This window comes from Carcharhinus amblyrhynchos, chromosome 7 (genome assembly GCF_965287045.1).
Source record: "Carcharhinus amblyrhynchos chromosome 7, sCarAmb.v2.hapA, whole genome shotgun sequence".
Lineage (NCBI taxonomy): Eukaryota > Metazoa > Chordata > Chondrichthyes > Carcharhiniformes > Carcharhinidae > Carcharhinus > Carcharhinus amblyrhynchos.
Genome location: NC_137330.1, coordinates 52,724,751 through 52,743,497, shown reverse-complemented (window position 1 = coordinate 52,743,497; position 18,747 = coordinate 52,724,751). Strand labels below are relative to the sequence as shown.

Sequence of the window (18,747 nt, the reverse complement as noted above, 5' to 3'; positions counted from 1 at the left end):
TTTTAAAAATCATTATACTTTACTTATAGCTATGATGTACACATTGGAACTCTGCAAGAGTTTGGAACTTCTGCTCCCTTCAGATCTCTGTTACTCAATCATGTAGTGTTACATCATCATTCTGTCAGCATCATAAGAAGTTGATGTTAACCCCTTACTTTATATCTCACCCCTCAAGTCTTTATCTTTACAATATTTACATCCTCCCACATCTTCCACAAGGTCTTAGACTTCACCGGTTTAGTCTCTCAGGTGCCTTGACTAATCTTCCTGATTTTTTTCTGAGGTCAAAGATAGTTTGTACTTTCCCTTCTGTTCATGTATTTTTTTTTCCCCTGGGTGGTTGTTGAGGCTTTAGTCTGTCTTTTTCTTTCTCCTCAGGATCTGAGTAGTTTGGTCAGATTTCTTTTGGCTTTCTTTCCTAAAGTATTAAGGCTTCTGCTTATAGTTCCCTGATCTGTCTCAATCCTATATGATCGCAGTTGTGGAGTTAATTTGGTTATTGTGCCTCCTCTCTGTTGGTCTCAAACCCATTCTCTCTCACCAGGCTTCAGCACTGATAACTCACATGCCTTGTGCCTGTAGTTAAAGTTAGGAGCCTGCTTGTTACTTTGCTCTTCCTTACGTTGTTTTACCTTCTCATGGTAATATTGGTTTAAGTTTCTGTAAGATGTCTCACAATACCAGGTTAAAATCCAACAGGTTTATTTGGCAGCACAAGGTTTCGTAATGTCGCTCTTTCTTCGAGTGAGTGAGGAGTTGTGTTCACAAACAGGGCATATATAAACATGCACTCAATTTACAAGATAATGCTTGGAATGCGAGTCTTACAGGTAATCAAGTCTTAAAGGTACAGACACTGTGAGTGGAGAGAGGGTTAAGCACAGGTTAAAGAGGTGTGTATTGTCTCCAGGCAGCACAGTTAGTGAGATTTTGAAAGCCCAGGCAAGTCATGGGGGTTACAGAGAGTCTGACACGAACCCAAGATCCTGGTTGAGGGCATCCTCACGTGTGCAGAACTTGGCTATCAGTTTCATCTGCGTTCTGTGTTGTGAAGGCCGCCTTGGAGAACGCTTACCTGAAGATCAGAGGCTGAATGCCTGTGACTGCTGAAGTGTTCCCCAACAGGAAGAGAACATTCCTGCCTGGTGATTGTCAAGTGATGCTCATTCATCATTATTATAGCGTCTGCATGGTTTCCCTAATGTACCATGTCTCGGGACATCCTTTCCTGCAGCGTATCAGGTAGACAACGTTGGTCGAGTCGCAAGAGCATGTACAGTGTACCTGGTGGAGGGTGTTCTCATGTGAGATGATGGCATCCATGTCGATGATTCGGCATGTCTTACAAAGGTTGCTGTGGCAGGGTTATCTAGTGGCAGGATCGCAACAGACACTTCCAGATGCTGAAAGATGCCCTCACAAGAACAGAATATGGCGCTCAACTCATCGATCGGCAGTTCCAATGCACCACAGCGAAAAACCGCACCGACCTCTTCAGAACACAAACACGGGACATGGCGCACAGAGTACTCTTCGCTGTCCAGTACTTCCCTGGAGCGGAGAAGCTATGACATTTTCTCTGGAGCCTTCAACATGTCATCATTGCAAGCCCAGGCAAGTCATTCATCCCGCCAAGGCCATCTCCATACTCCATTTCTTGCCTTCAAACAACGATGCAACCTCAAACAGACCACTGTCTGCAGAAAACTATCCAGTCTTCAGAAGAACAGTGACTACGACATCACATAGCCCTGCCACAGCAACCTCTGCAAGATGTGCCGGATCATCAAAATGAATGCCATCATCTCACACGAGAATACTATCCACCAGGTACACGGTACATACTCTTGTGATTTGGCCGACATTGTCTACCTGATACACTGTAAGAAAGGATGTCCCGAGGCATGGTACGTTGGGGAGACCATGCAGACACTATATAATGGATGAATGAACACCGCTTGACAATCACCAGGTAGGAGTGTTCCCTTCCTGTCAGGAAACACTTCAGCAGTCTTAGGCATTCAGCCTCTGATCTTTGGTCAGCATTCTCCAAGGCGGCTTTCATGACACACAACGCAGAATCGCTGAGTGGAAACTGATAGCCAAGTTCCGCACACATGATGATGGCCTCAACCGGGATCTTGGGTTCATGTCACACTATCTGTAACCCCCATGACTTGTCTGGGCTTGCAAAATCTCACTAACTGTCCTGGCTGGAGACAATACACACCTCTTTAACCTGTGCTTGACCTTCTTTCCACTCACATTGTCTGTACCTTTAAGACCTGATTACCTGTAAAGACTTGCATTCCAACCATTATCTTGTAAATTTAGTTTGTGTCTCTATATGCCCTGTTTATGAACACAACTCCTCACTCACCTGAAGAAGGAGCCTGAGACTCCGAAAGCTTGTGCTACCAAATAAACCTGCTGGACTTTAATCTGCTGTTGTGAGACTTTTTACTGTACCAACCCCAGTCCAAAGCTAGCATCTCCACATCATAAGTCTGTGTGTCAGAACTGGGAGTTGTGTTCTTAATCTTCTTCCCATCAATAATATGGATGGGGTGAACACATTTTGTGCAGCTTCAGAAATTTAAAAGGACTAAATTAAGGTCTTCATTTTTTTGATTTTGTAAGGTAAGGAAGCTTGGGATGGGGGTGGGGGGAGTAAAAAGTAGAACTGAGTGTTATAGCTTATGTCCTTGTAAGCGGCTGTGTTAAGTTAGTGGTACTTAACTTGTTTCATTCTTTTTGTTATACAGTAAAGTTTACTTTTGCTTGAGAATGTTAACCCTTGGAGCTTCTTTTCCATTCCTTAGTTTCTGGAACTAACTACGGGGTATCCAGATATCTTTAAATATTAATGATCCTGAACAGGAGCATAACAACATTCAGTGCATACATCCTTCACCCATATTTTAAAACATTTCTTCACTATGCTTTTCATCAACAGGCTGGTTTCCATTTATGGTGATTCCTTAATTTAAAATCTTTGAGTGGTGCTGTATGTTAGATACACACAGACATCCATTGTCATCTAGTGTTGCTTGGGTGTAGATGGAGAAACAGATGTTACATTGTGCGCCATGATACCGCCTACCCCAAGCTCTAGTTGGGCATTATGACAGATGAAAATGGACAGCCCTGTTACAATCCCAAATGACGTGACCACTGGATGGGAAGGTTCCAGAATGGAATCCAGGTTCAGAAGACTATAACACTTGCCTTTTTCAAGAAAACTTGGAGGAACAGAGTTGCAGGGTTGCTGATTAATTTTTAACAGCAAGACAAATTATTAAACACAAAAAATGTAATTATAATACAATACTCCTTTACTCCCCCTCTTAGCTTCACAAATGTATACAGTTTTCAAAGCTAAAACCCCAATCTGAAACCAAATGGCCAATGCTACTCAACTAATCTTTCAAGGATTTCTCAAATTCTTTCCACATGAGTGACTCCACTCTCAAAAGGTCACACTTTAAAATCTTACTTCAAGCAATGTTTTCTATCAGCCATTTTCATTCAGAATCCAGCTGTAGATTTTCCAAATATCTTTTCAAATCAAGCTTCCACATCACTGTTTTGATAAAGAAAATAGCACCAGATTTTCCAACTCTCCTTTCAGAATTCTTTTGTCTTGAACTGCAACATGCAACCAAAATTCTACATAAAGTCAGGTACTCAGTTCCCAACAAAATAGTATTGCTTCAAAAACTGGAAGTAAAGACACCAAACCTTATGATTGTGAAACATGGTTTCTCTGTGGCCAACCAGCTCTTCTCTTCCCAGGTCTGACTTTAAATTCCATGAACAATACCCTATTTCAAAGACATTTCCTCTTTGATCCTCTTTACTTCAATGTTCCTGAAGCTTCTTTTCCATTCCTTAGTTTCTGGAACTAACTGTCCTTTAGTTTCTCTGGGGCACACTTTTGTGCACCACGTTATTCCATTGTATGGCTTTCCTTCTGCTAACTGAGAACTGTTCACTCTCTCACTTCTCAGCCCCAACTGCTATGAATTCATCTAAAACTGCACTCAAAAACCTTTTGCCCCTAAAGGTGCCCCTGGTTGCTAAGCAATGACTTTTTACTTCTCCAAGCTTGTTTATTTTTCATGCTATAACTCTCTCTAAGCACAACAGAAGCACAGTTTGAACTGACTGAAAGCTCCAACAGTCAAACACCTTTGTCTAAAATGAATCCAGCTAGAGTTTTATTCCTCTTACACAGAACGACTAAAGTAAATCCATTTAAATCTGCACCTTATTTTTAATATTTAACAATACAAACATTGATCCTTTAAAACTATCTCTGTTTTCCTGACAGATTTCACACACATTTCACAAGGTCACAAAAAATACAGAAAAATAATAAACAGACATGTGAATGACAGAAAGATTTTACAGCTGGGATTTTTCATTTTATTTTGGTTTCAGATACAGTCCCAATGGAGTAGCACATTTGCTCCATACAGCTGATTAATGATATCTAAACACCAAAAAAAGGAAAATCTGTTTCCAAAGGTCAGAGGTGGAAGGGCACTATTATAGACGAACACCCACAAAAATGTGTCCCATTGTTGTAGCATAATCACTATGTCTCAAATGTTCCATCACCACTATAATATAGTTGTGTCGTGAATTGATTCAGATGCTACATTTAAAAGGAATCTTGTATTACCTAGATAGATTTGTTTTCTTGAGGGCTTCGTCCATTTCCAAACAATTGAAACTGAACATATACAACACTTTCATTTATTTGTGCAAATAGCTCTGTGTTGTGCTGCTCGCATTTACCCAGCTGTTGTTCAGGTCTTTGCTGAGCATGAATTCTACTCAAATTGATTCTGACAGTCTACCATTAAGATTCAGCTCTTCTTTCATGTAGACCATCAAGTTTTCCACAACAGCTCTATTAACTTAAAGCTGATCTGTGCTGGAAGAAATCACACTTACTGCAAAACCTATTTCAGTTATTAGCATAGCGACTAGAGACAGCATAGCCTTGGTCTTACAATAATAAACATTTACTGGTAGCTTTCTCTGGATATAACAGCAACATTACATTGCCCAGCCATTTAAGAGGAATTAAGATACATTACAATAGAAAATATTCTTACTCGACATTGTGAGGATGTTAAAACTGACTCACCTTACTTTCTCCTTCAATTACAGTTATAGGCACTGGGGTGGAGGGCCATTTGTTCTTGGGTGGTAATGATCTATCACAATTCCATAACACTATAATCTAAAAAAAATCAGGTGATGCATTAATATTATTTTCAAATTAGAAACATCTTTCATTCGCGGGCACATGACCTGAAGTGCTTACAGAGAAAAGCTTAGGGATTTTTAAAATATATATTTTTCAACCATTAGCACCATTAATACTTTCTTCCACAAACATTCAATCAGGTCAATTCATCTTACATGCTAATATAAACAAACTGTTTTCAAAATTATAGGTACCATAAAAGATTAAAGAAAAAATATTAAACACTTAATATTAACATTCATTTTTTAAAAATATCTTAGAACAAAATAAACAAAGCTAGATTGCTCTGAATTTTCAGTTCATCGGATTGTTAGTTAATAAATTAATTGGGACTGAACCACAACATCAGAAAGGTTCCAATTCATCCCCAGCTACATTCTGCTTGTTGATCTCAGTCACTGATTCCAGTCAAGATGTTGTAACTCGTCTCTCTACCTCTGGGCCAGGGAGGACAATAAAACACCATTATCCAGGTTGCCCATTTCTGACTCGAATCCATTCTCTCTGTGTGGACATTGGATGAATTAGTCTGAAATTTCCTCCTATGATTGATACCTTGCCAATGTTTATTGCCTATTCTAAGTTAATGCAAGGAACATGGGCACTTGAGTGATGTACTGAAAACCAAACACCCATCACGAACTTCACTTCCACATGAATCAATATCATACATGCCAACTTAGAAATCCTGCAAAAACTAGCTTTAAAAAAGCAGCAAATTCAAAACAGCCCTGAAAATGTATAAATAAGTATTTACACAGAAAGTACAAGAGAGGCTTGTAATCTCAACTCTAATATTCTTTTATCCATGTTGCAGACATATTCATAGTAGGTGGAAGCCTGAAAAGGCATAGAAATTAAAAATGCATGAGTGATGGGAACTTCTTCTAAGATCTTCTGATTAGCTGTAATTCAGCAAAAGATCAGTGGAAACTTTGAATGCACCAAAGTTGCTGCAACTAATTGAGAGGAAATTGTGGGTAAAGAATTATATTCTTTGGTGCTTGGGTGAATACCAACCAGAAGGTTTTCACTTTTAATATTTTACTTGGTGCATTTTTCAGCATTCTTGATTCTGCGTTGATTGCAGTCAGGATGACATAACTGGCCTCAGAGCCTCTACAGCTCTTTGAAAGAGTGACCCCATTCACTATTTCTTTCCACTTAAACCTACAAATGTTCACTTGCAAAGGCGCCCTTTATTTTATTGGGGCGAAGTTGCTTGTCAAGCATCATATTCCTCCAAACATTTTAAATCAACTTTTCCTTCTGAAAATATATTCAGTATGAGAGGGAGGGGAATAACTGTTAAAGGGAGAGGAGGGGGAGGATACAGTAGGGATTAGATCGGCTTCTTGTTTTGCATATCATCCCACTTACACTGTCTAACTTTATAGTGAAATAGATGACTCAACCAATCTGTGTGTGCCCCTCATGTGCACACATGCATGTGTTATACTTCAAACATAAAGTCATCCCAGAACTGTTTTAATAAAGGAAAAATAAACAACTCTGAGGTAAAAAAATCTACTTCTCATCATTTTCAACCCCATGGACACTTTTATTAAGCCTTTTCTTGCAGCAGAGCCCACTGTTAATATAACCTTGATGTTATAGATACATAAGGAAAGAGTTGCATAGGGATTCCTATATATCAGCATGTAAGTTCGTGCTGGATTCTGACATAAAGTTTATTAGTGTCACAAGTAGGCTTATATTAACACTGCAATGAATTTACTGTGAAAATCACACTCCACTGCCTGTTCGGATACACTGAGGGAGAATTTAGCATGGCAAATCCATCTAAACAGCATGTCTTCAGGACTGTGGTAGATAACCAGAGCACCTGGAGCAAACCCACGCAGACATGGGGAGAACATGCGGACTCCATATAGACAGTGACCTAAGCTGGGACTCGAACCCAGGTCCCTAGTGTTGTGAAGCAGCAATGCCACCGTGCCACTCCATTCCAATCAGAGCCACTTGCTGACACCACCATAAAAGATGAGTTTATCAAATTATCAGAAATAATTTGAAATACTGTGCTACCAAGGAGTTAAGAGTCAATAATAAAAATTAGGTAAAAATGTTTTTGCGATATTGATGGGGGAATTTCTCATTTCCGGTTACCCGTATGTTTATAATTTATGTATTTTAAGATATGGAGTTGCTGGTGATGAACACTCACCTGATGAAGGAGCAGCGCTCTGAAAGCTTGTGATATCAAATAAACCTGTTGGACTTTAACCTGTTGTTGTGAAACTTCTTACTGTGTAATTCAAGAGTCAGATTGATACTGTAATTTCTGTAACCCTGTAGGTAAGATCTTTCTACTATTTACATTGGATACACTCATTCATAATATTTATAAAGATAAATGTGTACAGACTCACATTTACATATATTAATTTATCTCATATAAACACTATTTTTGTCCATTTTTCTCTCCTTGTAAGTGCTGCCTGGTTACTCTAGAAATGTTGGAAATAAATAATCCTTCACAAAATCTTCTGTTCTTTTATTTCCTGATACACAGTTTGCATGGTGCTTAATTGATGTACAAATATATATTTTTATTCTTTTATGGGATGTTAATGTTTTTGGTAATGAAAGGCAGCATTTATTGCCCATCACTAATTGTCCTTGAACTCAGTTGTTTGCTTGACCATTTAAGAGGGCAGTTATGAACCAATCACATTGCTGTGGATCTGGAGTCACACATGGGCCAGATCAGGAAAGGGTGGCAGATTTCCTTGCCGAAGGGACATTAGTGACCAGATGCATTTTTACAACAATTGATGATGGTTTCATGGTCACAATTACTGAGACTAGCTTCCATATCCAGATTTTGTTCATTCACTGGATTTAAACTTTGCCAGCTGACATGGTGAGATTTGAACCTTTATCCTCAGAGCACTCGCCTAGATTACTATGTCATTGTCACTCCCAGAAAGTGCTTTATCACAGAGTGTTATAATGTAAAATGTTCATATGGAGGAGAATTGCATTGCTGGAAGCCAGATTCTTCTTCAAAATGAGGAAGGAGAAATGCAATATGTTATCCAATGTGTGTTTTTAGTCACCTCCGATTGGACAATACAGATTACAGTTTTAAGTTTAAAGTTTATTTATTAGGGTCACATGTAGGCTTACATTAACACTGCAATGAAGTGACTGTGAAACTCCCCTAGTCGCCATACTCTGGTGCCTGTTTGGGTACATTGAGGGAGAATTTAGCACGGTTAATACACCTAACCAGCACGTCTTTCAGACCCAGAGGAAACCCACGCAGACACGGGGAGAATGTGCAAACTCCACAGAGACAGTGACCCAAGCTGGGAATTGAACCCAGGTCCCTGTGGCACTGTGAGGCAGCAGTGCTAACAACTGTGCCACCATGCTGCCAGATGGGCAATACTCAAAGTTTTTCAGCAGGTGACTTGCTTGTATCCTTGGTTAGGAAATAGTGTAGTATAACTTAGAGTAGAGAACATTAGCTAAAGATGTAGCACTAAAATGCATTTAATTATTTCTCATTATATACTTAAATGATGGCACAGTTGATCTGTCCCTTACGTGGTATAGTAAGGGAGCACATGAACCAGAGATTTGATTCCCAGTCTATGTCTGTGACAAGTTTGCTGATTACAGAAAAGGATTTGAAATATTGTCATTGGTCTAAATCCCTGGATTAGGAAGTGAACAAAAAAAGTCATCCAGGATTCCTGAATAGCTATTCAAATGGCCTCCCTTTGCTACATGCACAAATCCTAACTCACAAGCAAGAGTATTCCCACTGAGTAAAGCTGACACTTCAGTCAGACATCTTTGCACATGTGCCTTTCTGATAACATAATGGGCCAGATTGTGTGGTCAGAATAATGGTGAGGCTACCTGCGCTCACTGTTATTAAGAAGTAAATCGGAGAGCAACATCCAGCATTTGCAAATGTGTAATTAAACATGCAAACCAAGAAGTTGCTTTCTGATTTATTCTGCTGTACATACTCTTTGATAACAATGATTCGCTGAGAGTCAAGCAAATACATGGAAGGTTTGGAGTAGAATCATAGAATCCCTACAGTGCAGAAGGAGGCCATTTGGCCCATTGAATCTGCACCAATGACAATCTCACCCATGCTCTATCATAAACACATATTTACTCCTCTAATCCCCCTGATACTAGGGTCAATTTAGCATGGCCAATCAACCTAACCCGCAGATCTTTGGATTGTGGGAGGTAACCGGAGCACCCAGAGGAAACCCACACAGACACGGAGAGAATGTGCAAACTCCACACAGACAATGACCCGAGGCTGGAACTGAACCTGGGTCCCTGGCATGTGAGGCAGCAGGGCTAAACACTGTGCCACCATGCCGCCCCAGCTGCTATACTTGCTCACCAGTTGGCCACGAAATACAGGAGAAAAAAGTTTGAGCTTGTCCATTCAGATAAAAGTGAATTTTTAATTCATAATAACTCTTAATTGCTGTGGCAAAATGTCTCTGGCACAGAAAAATAACTTTTACAAGCGTGGAGGCTTTTCTTCCTTCAGATTTTAATTATTGTTGGAGGAGCAACAGTGCTGCCTCCCAGCTCATCAAACATACCTATTTTCCTGTCTACCATCACACCCTGCCTCTGAAAATTCCCCAACAAAGGACCCTGGGAGTGGCAACCATGCCCTCCCACACCTCAACAAGCTTTGAACCTTGCTCCCATGCTATTATCCCGTACACTCTTTCTGCATATTCACAACCCCGTCTCACAGCTCCCAGATCCCCTGCAGAGGATGTCTCACTGCTTGAGACGAGCAATGACTGCAAGTTGTTGCTGAAAAGCACACTAAATGGCTATGGACAGCTCTATACATAATGTATGGCAAGGATTGTTTGTTTGGGGCTAACTTCAAAATCCAGGCAAATAAAAATGCAGCCATGGTGAAACTTAAAGGTTCACAAAGATCGCTATCCATTCAGCCAATGGGTCATAGAAGGACAGCTTAGCCATTTGCATATTGAAAGGATCCACATTTTTGTCCTTCCACCTTTTAGCTTTTTTTAACCCTCCTTTAAAAATCTTGCTGGAACTGGTAGCTGTGAAAAGTTTTGGTCAGCCTTTCAAATGGACCAGGTTGCTCTGTCTCCGTATGGTTGGAAACTGAACATTCTCCAAAAGATGCACTAGGGGACCGCTCAGAAGCCCCAAGGCAATGACTCAGCAAAGAAATGCTGAGGATGTTTCCACTTCTGACGGGCAATTACCCAGTGCTCTAGGACCTTCTGAAAAAGTTTCCAAGTCTGAGTAACAGTCGGTGAGTTTGGACAATTCTGGCTTGTTAACCCGAATAATTAACTAAGAAATATTCGTAGAGAAAACCATGTCTAATTCCTGGGTAATTATACAACTAACCTGCATCAGTTGGGAGTACATTCATTGTAGAATGAGGAGGAAGTCCATAGAAACCTTTAAAATTGTAACAGGACTATACAGGGTAGATGCAGGAAGGATGTTCCCAATGGCGGGAGAATCCAGAACCAGATGTCAATTTAGGACCGAGATGAGGAGAAATTTCTTCATCCAGAGAGTGGTGAGCCTGTGGAATTCTCTACCATGGAAAGCACATGAGGCCAAAACATTGTGGGCGCAATTTTACTGGATATTCATGCCACATTCCCACTGCAGCGAGTTTGGAGAATTTGGTGTCCAGTGGAATGGGAAAATCCCACCTAGGTAAATAGCCGTAACATTCTGCCCTGTATATTTTCAAGGAGGAGTTAGATACAGCTCTTGGAGCTAAAGGGATCAAAGGATATGGGGGAAATCTGGAATAGTTACTATTTTGGATGCTCAGCCTAGGTCATTATGGATGGCAGAGTAGGCTCAAAGAGCTGAATGGCCTATTCCTGCTCCTATTTTCTATGTTTACCCTGTAAACCAGGATAGTTTGTGCCTGCAGGCTACTGTGGAAAGGCATCATAGCTGATCCCAATCCTGCTTCACCTGAGGGTAAAATTCTGTTCATAAAAATCAGACAAAATGCCTACTTTTCTCCATAATTAGATGACTTGCCACTGAAGTTGTAGAAATGCATGGATTTGAAATGAGACTTCCAAGATTGCTCTGATGCACATGCTTGTAAATTATGGAGAAAACTAGACGTCAGCCACTTTTATATGATGAATGGGATGGATAAGATAGAGGTGGAGAGACTCTTCCCGCTCAGAAAGGATAGTAGGACTAGAGGGCACAGCCTCAAGATAAAGGGGGGGTGGTTTAGAACAGAGTTGAGGAGGAACTTCTTCACTCAAAGGGTGGTGAATCTCTGGAATTCTCTGCCTGTTGAAGTGGTGGAGGCTGCCTCGCTAAATATTTTTAAGACGCGGGTTGATGGGTTTTTGATAAGAGAGGGGATTAAGGGTTATGGGGAGAGGGCGGGAATGTGGAACTGAGACACGACAGATCAGCCATGATCTTATTGAATGGCGGGGCAGGCTCGAAGGGCTGGATGGCCTACTCCTGCTTCTATTTCTTATGTTCTTATGTTCACTAAAAGTGGAACTGTTTACCGACTGATGCTTACACAGATGCTTTTTCTTGCAGATATCGTTGGATAGCAATCAGTCATGGGAACTCTGGTTCATTTTTCCTCTCTGGGTCTATTCTAGCATCTGTAGCCCTGGCCTAGCTAAGATCCGTTAAGTCCGAATAGGAACAAAGGAACCTGGAACTTCCTGGCATTTTCCAAGTATAACTATTTGTTTTCTAAAATGAGATTCCGATATACAATGTGAAATGTCAGAAAACAACAAGGTTAAAATCATGACCTGTGGACAATAACTGAACATAAATTTTCAAAGAAATTAAAAGTTATAATTTGTTTCTCTACAGCACAACACTGCAATGTGTTAATATTCTTTCCTCTTCATTGCGTACCTGCTTGCAGTATTTTGATCTTGAAACAGCTAATATCAGTTTAACAATGGGCTGGGATTGTGACAGAAGAGGAGAAACTGCCTGAATGACTGCTGTGAACTCCTCTGTTGGGTTTGTACCTGTTAAAACAAATTTACATTCATATTGAAATAATGGAAACAATTGGTTCATCAACATAAATTTATTTGAACATAACATGAAACTCACAAAAGCAGAACTGGTGGCTGATTCTGAAGTGAGAAAGACAAGCTAATCATTTTACCTCAGGATTAACACATTCAATCACTAAACAATGTTTCGGATTATCTTGTGGACTAAATGCACTTCTAGTTTGCTGTATGAGCCACAAAAATCAGGAAGGTCACAGATCCAATTCTGAATGAGCTAATTCTCACCTGCAGCAGTATGGAACATCCATGTGTGCCTTGCTAGGGAGGTCAAGAAAAAAATGTCAGTCAGGTTCCTACCTCAAATCAGTGCCGAGTGACTTCCCGTTAAACTGCATACTGACATGGCCAGGCTCAGCTGTGATGTGCCACACAGTTAATTCGCCTGCCAACATTCACTAGCTGTGCTCATAATTTAAGAATAATCACTTGGGCAAGATATGGGAGGGCTGTTCATGTCTGTGGCATCACACAGCAACTTGTATCATAAAAGGTGAGAAGAAAATTGAAAATAAAACATGCAGAAATCCTCCTGTGAAAAATCCTATTAATAGTATTTATTATTGTGAACAATCAAAAAATCTTATAGAGGAAGTACAAAAAATACATGTGAAAAGGTTCAAATAAAAAAAGACAATTTCACGCCACAGTAGCCATTGCAGCTGCTCTTTTGTATCTGGGTACTATTACTACTGGGGTTTTGCATTTGTACAAAGGCGGCATTTATACTGCCACTTATTTTTAACCAAGTGAAGTGATTTTGGTGCACATCAATATACAAGTGGGAGTATAACCCAGGAAGCTGTTAAGTGCACCAAAGTCCAGAGGAGTTTGACCCCATTTTGCTGGTGGTTTTTTTAACATTGGTTTGCACTCCCCAGGATTGCAATATAAACCCAGTCTCTCTTACGCAAGGGTACATAGGAGGATATAAACACTCAACTACAAAACTAAATCTGTTATTTATGTGGCAAATTATTCTCCTCAAGTGACTCTGGCATTGATTTAACTGGATGCCCCCATCCTCCTCTCCAAGTTGGTTATGGCTGTCAAACTACACACTGGAAACAAAGGATGAAGTTTTTATAATTAATGGACCTGTCCTTATTGAGTCAGCCCCTGCAGTGCGATAGTCTTCTGGATTTGTTGTTTTACACAGTAAAAAGTCTCACAACACCAGGTTAGAGTCCAACCAGTTTATTTGATAGTAATCTCACAAGCTTTTGGAAACGGTGTTCCTTCGTCAGGTGTGTGGAAGGTTCTGATCAGGGAAAGGCATATAAAGTCACACACAGTTTACAGAATACTGATTAGATTGCAAGTCTTTGCAGCTAACCTGCTATTCAAGTCTTAAAGATGCAGACAATGTGAGTGGAGATAGCTTTAGCATAGGTTAAGGAGATGTGTGTTGTCTCCAGACAGGACAGTAAGTGAGATTTTATAAGCCCAGGACACATGAGCATGGCCTCAACTGGGATCTTGGGTACATGTCGCACTGTCTGTAACCCCCATGTCTTGGCTGGGCTTGTAAAATCTCACTTACTGTCCTATCTGGAGACAATGCACATCTCTTTAACCTATGCTAATAAGAACATAAGAACATAAGAAATAGGAGCAGGGGTAGGCCATCTAGCCCTTCCAGCCTGCCCCGCCATTCAATAAGATCATGGCTGATCTGTTGTGGCTCAGTTCCACTTTCCTGCCCTCTCCCCATAACCCTTAATCCCTTCGCTTATCAAAAACCCATCAACCCGCATCTTAAAAATATTTAGCGAGGCAGCCTCCACCACTTCAACGGGCAGAGAATTCCAGAGATTCACCACCCTTTGAGTGAAGCAGTTCCTCCTCAACTCTGTTCTAAACCGCCCCCCTTTTATCTTGAGGCTGTGCCCTCTAGTCCTACTGTCCTTTCTGAGCAGGAAGAGTCTCTCCACCTCTATCCTATCCATCCCATTCATCATCTTATATGTCTCAATGAGATCTCCCCTCATTCTTCTAAACTCTAACGAGTACAAGCCTAGTTTATTCAGCCTCTCCTCATAGCTCAACCCCCTCAACTCCGGCATCAGCCTAGTAAACCTCCTCTGCACTCCTTCCAAGGCTGCTATCACCACCCACATCGTCTGCTTCTTTAAGACTTGAATAGCAGGTTAGCTGCATTCTAATCAGTATTCTGTAAACTGTGTGTGACTTTATATGCCCTTCTCTGATCAGAACCCTCCACACACCTGACGAAGGAACACCGTTTCCAAAAGCTTGTGGGAAACTGGTTGGACTCTAACCTGGTGTTGTGAGACTTCTTACTGTGTTTACCCCAGTCCAACGCCGGCATTTCTACATTATGTTGTTTTATGTCATTGTTTGGCTATTCTGATTCAGTTCTCAGTGAGGAAACATGACATAAAATGTAAAAAGGAAGTGTCACTAAGAATAAAAGTTAAACACATGGTTATAAAATTTAATCATTTCATCTCGTTGACAGTTTTCCTTTGGTGGCTAATGATTAGGAAAGGGAAAAAAAACTTGAAAATTTGGCCAAAATCTGAAAAAAGAAAAGGAAGACATGCATTTACTTAAGTGCTTTTCATGGCCACCAGACATCTCAAAGCACTTTATGGCTACTGATGTATTTTTGAAGTGTAATCACTGTTGTGATGTAGGAAATACCTGGGATCACTTTTCTGATTTAACCAGGCTTTAACTGAGTGGTGTTTTATTGGTTCCTCCTGAACTAGTATTGCAGGTTGTGAAGATGGAGCCAGGACAATCCCTACCATCACCCTCGGTATCAAGATTACTGGATTTCTAGCCATGTGAGAGAGGTGAATACATAAAATCAACTAGGAAGGGTATTGGTGTGAGATGCTTCCATGTTAATGAAGCTCTCACACAGAGCCCAGAAACATCGATGCTTGGAACACATAAATTGACCTAGGCTAAATATGATCCAGAGGTGAATAAACAGTGCGCTGATTTGTTGTGGCACCTCGTCGCCACCCCCCCCCACCCAAACACTCAATTCATGCTGAGTTTAATCAAGTCCAATTTTCATCTCAAAATTGGCTTATTCTGGCAAGGATTCAGTTTCTCTTGTGTGGTATTTATGATCTTGTGTTCAATGGTTACTTTAAATGTGGAGCAATCATGCAGTTTTTTTAAATATAATCTGCTGTAGTGATTGCACTGCATCTGTTTTCTTTCTAATTGTGTTGGTGTATATTCATTGGAGAAACACTGAACAGACTGATAGCTTAAAATGCAGAGCAACATAATCTTCAAAATATCACAAAAAACAGGTTATTGAAATTGAAAATGTCAAGTCAGATGCTCTTTCTTAACAAGTGAGGAGATTAAATTTACATGTTCCAATATTAACCTACATAAAACCTGTGAGTGACCTCACTCTCAACCACACAATGGATGGTCAGACAAATATAACTCCTAACAGATTAACAGGACATTCTTCTTCTTTCAGAAGCATGACTGTGCGCTAGAGGCAATTTTAGCTGCACTACATCAATGGCAATAAAAGGCTCAAAGAGACTTAGGCTTACAATTTGACCATACACTTGACAATCAAAATTAGATTTTAAAACACCAGCAATTTTAAAATGCAATCAATACCTTCTACCCTTTCAATCATACAGGCATCGGAGCAGATAGATGAATAAAGAGATAAAATTAACAACATGTAAGGCAGTGATTTTCTGAGTTCTTGCCTGTCTTTGAGATGCCTTGCATGCTGTGGGATGCATCACAGGATCGCTAGCCACATTTTGCTGCTATGTGTTTGTGGGATGCAAGATATTTTGTTGACGGTGAGGATTCTTATAATTTAAAGCCCAGAGTTAGAAAACATCACTTAGCCCATCAATAGCACTTCATCCAGAATCTACGTAAGAACTATTGTGTCATGGACCACCCCATAACCATCCCAAACACACTCTTACCATGACCTCCTGTTTTAAGAAATATTAATTCCATTCCCTGACTTGCCTGCCTGCACAACAAAGATATTCCTTTATCAGCCTAAATTCCCCTTCTCAACATATATTGATTAATTTAAAAGGATTTTCAGGTCATCGTTTAGAAAGACATGGATGAATCGAAGATAGTCAACTTGGATTGCTTAAAGGAAGGTTGTGTCTGAATAATGTCATTTCATTTTTGAGGAGATAACAAGAAGCATTGATAGAGGCAGTTGATTTGCTGTAGTCCACTTGGATTTAGCAGACTTTTGACAAGGCCCCATATAACTGATTGATCCAAGAAAAAGTGGATCCAGAATTGGTTCTGAGACAGAGTAAAGGCTTTTTAAGATTTTTCAATGGCATGTTTTTACAGTTCTTGGGACTAAATGGATCAAGGGATATGGGGGAAGGCAGGATCAGGATACTGAATTTGATAATCAGCCATGACCAAAATGAATGGCAGAGCAGGCTTGAAGGGCCAAATGCCTTATTCTTGCTTCTATTTTCTAGGTTTATGTTACTATGTTTCTGTGTGGGCATCACTGGCAAGACCAAAACTTATTGCCCACCCCTAATTGCCCTTGAAAGGAATGGCTTGCAAGACCATTGCAGAGGACAGTTAAGAATCAAACACATTGCTGTGGGTCTGGAATCACACGTAGGCCAGACTAGGTAAGGAGGGAAGATTCCTCACCTAAAGAACACTCATGGACCAGATGGGCTGTTACAATTGACAATAGCTTCATAGTTACCATTACTAACTTTCAATTCTAGATTTTATTAATTGAGTTTAAATTCCACCAGCTCCTGTGATACTTCCAGAGTATTAGCTTAGGCCTCTGGACTACTAGTCCCTGGGTTATGGGTGTCAGGTGTTTTTGTGACTGGAAGGCTCCTGTGGGTTTTGCAGGGCTCCATACTGGGTCCCTTATTTTTCGTGATATATATTAATAATTTAGGCTGAAGTACGAGGGCATGGTTAGGAAGTTTGCAAATATTACAAGAATTGATCAATCATCATAATTGATGATTATGAGAAAAAAAGCTGTATACAGAGGCAGACAAGTGGCAGATTGAATTTGATCCAGAAAAGTATGAGGTAATGCGTTTGAGGAGATAAACAAGGCAAAGAATTACACAACAAATGGTCAGATATTGAGAAATGTAGAGGAATAGAGGAAACTTAAGTGCATGTCCACAGATCCTTGAAGGTAGCAGGACAGGCAGATAAGGTGGTTAAGAGAGCATAGGAAGGCTTTCCTTTATTAACTGAGGCATATAAAACAAATCAGGGAGTATATTAGAATTGCATAGATAGGCCATTATAGGAAGGATGTGCATGTACTAACGAGGTTACAGAGGAAATTTAAGAGGATATTGCCAGGACTAGAGATGTTAGATGTGAAGCAAGTGCTGCCTCAGAGGGGGTGGGAGTGTTGTTCTTAAAATGTCTCTAGAATACTGTCCACTCACTCTGTGGCCAGGAGGCTGCTTTTTCTCACTGGCCATATTTGACCATGATGTGGAGATGCCAGTGTTGGACTGGGGTAAACACAGTAAGAAGTCTGACAACACCAGGTTTAAGTCCAACCGATTTATTTGATAGTAAACTCACAAGCTTTTGCAGTTTGTCCCTTCGTCAGGTGAATGGAGAGTTCTGGCCTGACGAAGGGACAAACCCCAAAAACTTGTGAGTTTACTATCAAATAAATCGGTCGGACTTAAACCTGGTGTTGTCAGACTTCTTACCATATTTGACCACTACAGGGACCCACATAATGACTGAGAAGTCCTAGCCAGGACAGGCAAAGAGCCTTAATAGACTTCTGAAGGACCTCAACTGCTGCTTGTGGACAGTTAGCCACCTCATCCCCAACACAGCATGCAGCTGCTGAAGATGGATGAGTGAGTGTGGTCCTGAATGTACGCAATTCAATGCGGGCAACACAGCATGGGTGACTCAGTTTGGGTTTCTAAATGTGAGTGACTGAGCAAGGGTGTCTGCGTGTGGCTGACAGCTGCCAAGGGACTGAAGAAACCATTAATTGTGAGAATATGAATTTCCTCAATAGATGAAGTGTAAATGATCAGCCAACAGTTAATTAGAATGCAACAAATCATTGAGGTGGGAGCGATTTAGATCCTTCTTATTAAAACAACACTACGCTGCAATTTATTGGCTCTCTTAGCATGCAATTATACAATGCTGTTAAAGACAGGAAATGCATTGCACAAATATTGCACTGTTTTGTTATATTATTTGAACAGAGCCATCATTCATTCATTAGGGTGCATACATTCAACATCCCCATCACTTCTAGCAGAAAATCCAAGACATGGTGGTGCCCTGGGAGAGCCGAAAAATCAAATCTTCAATGTCTTTCAGAAA

The 18,747-nt window shown here is 40.4% G+C and overlaps 1 protein-coding gene across 1 annotated transcript in view; it reads right to left on the bottom strand.

Moving 5' to 3' along the window:
- Positions 1 to 18,747, bottom strand: part of LOC145344940 (exostosin-1-like) — a 571,757-nt gene that overhangs the window by 90,995 nt on the left and 462,015 nt on the right. Inside the window, exons 7-8 of the mRNA XM_080192309.1 lie at positions 12,221 to 12,339; positions 5,162 to 5,257 (exon numbers count right to left, since the gene is read on the bottom strand). Coding sequence (XP_080048435.1) covers positions 5,162 to 5,257; positions 12,221 to 12,339 — 215 coding nt within the window. The remainder of the gene's footprint in view (positions 1 to 5,161; positions 5,258 to 12,220; positions 12,340 to 18,747) is intronic.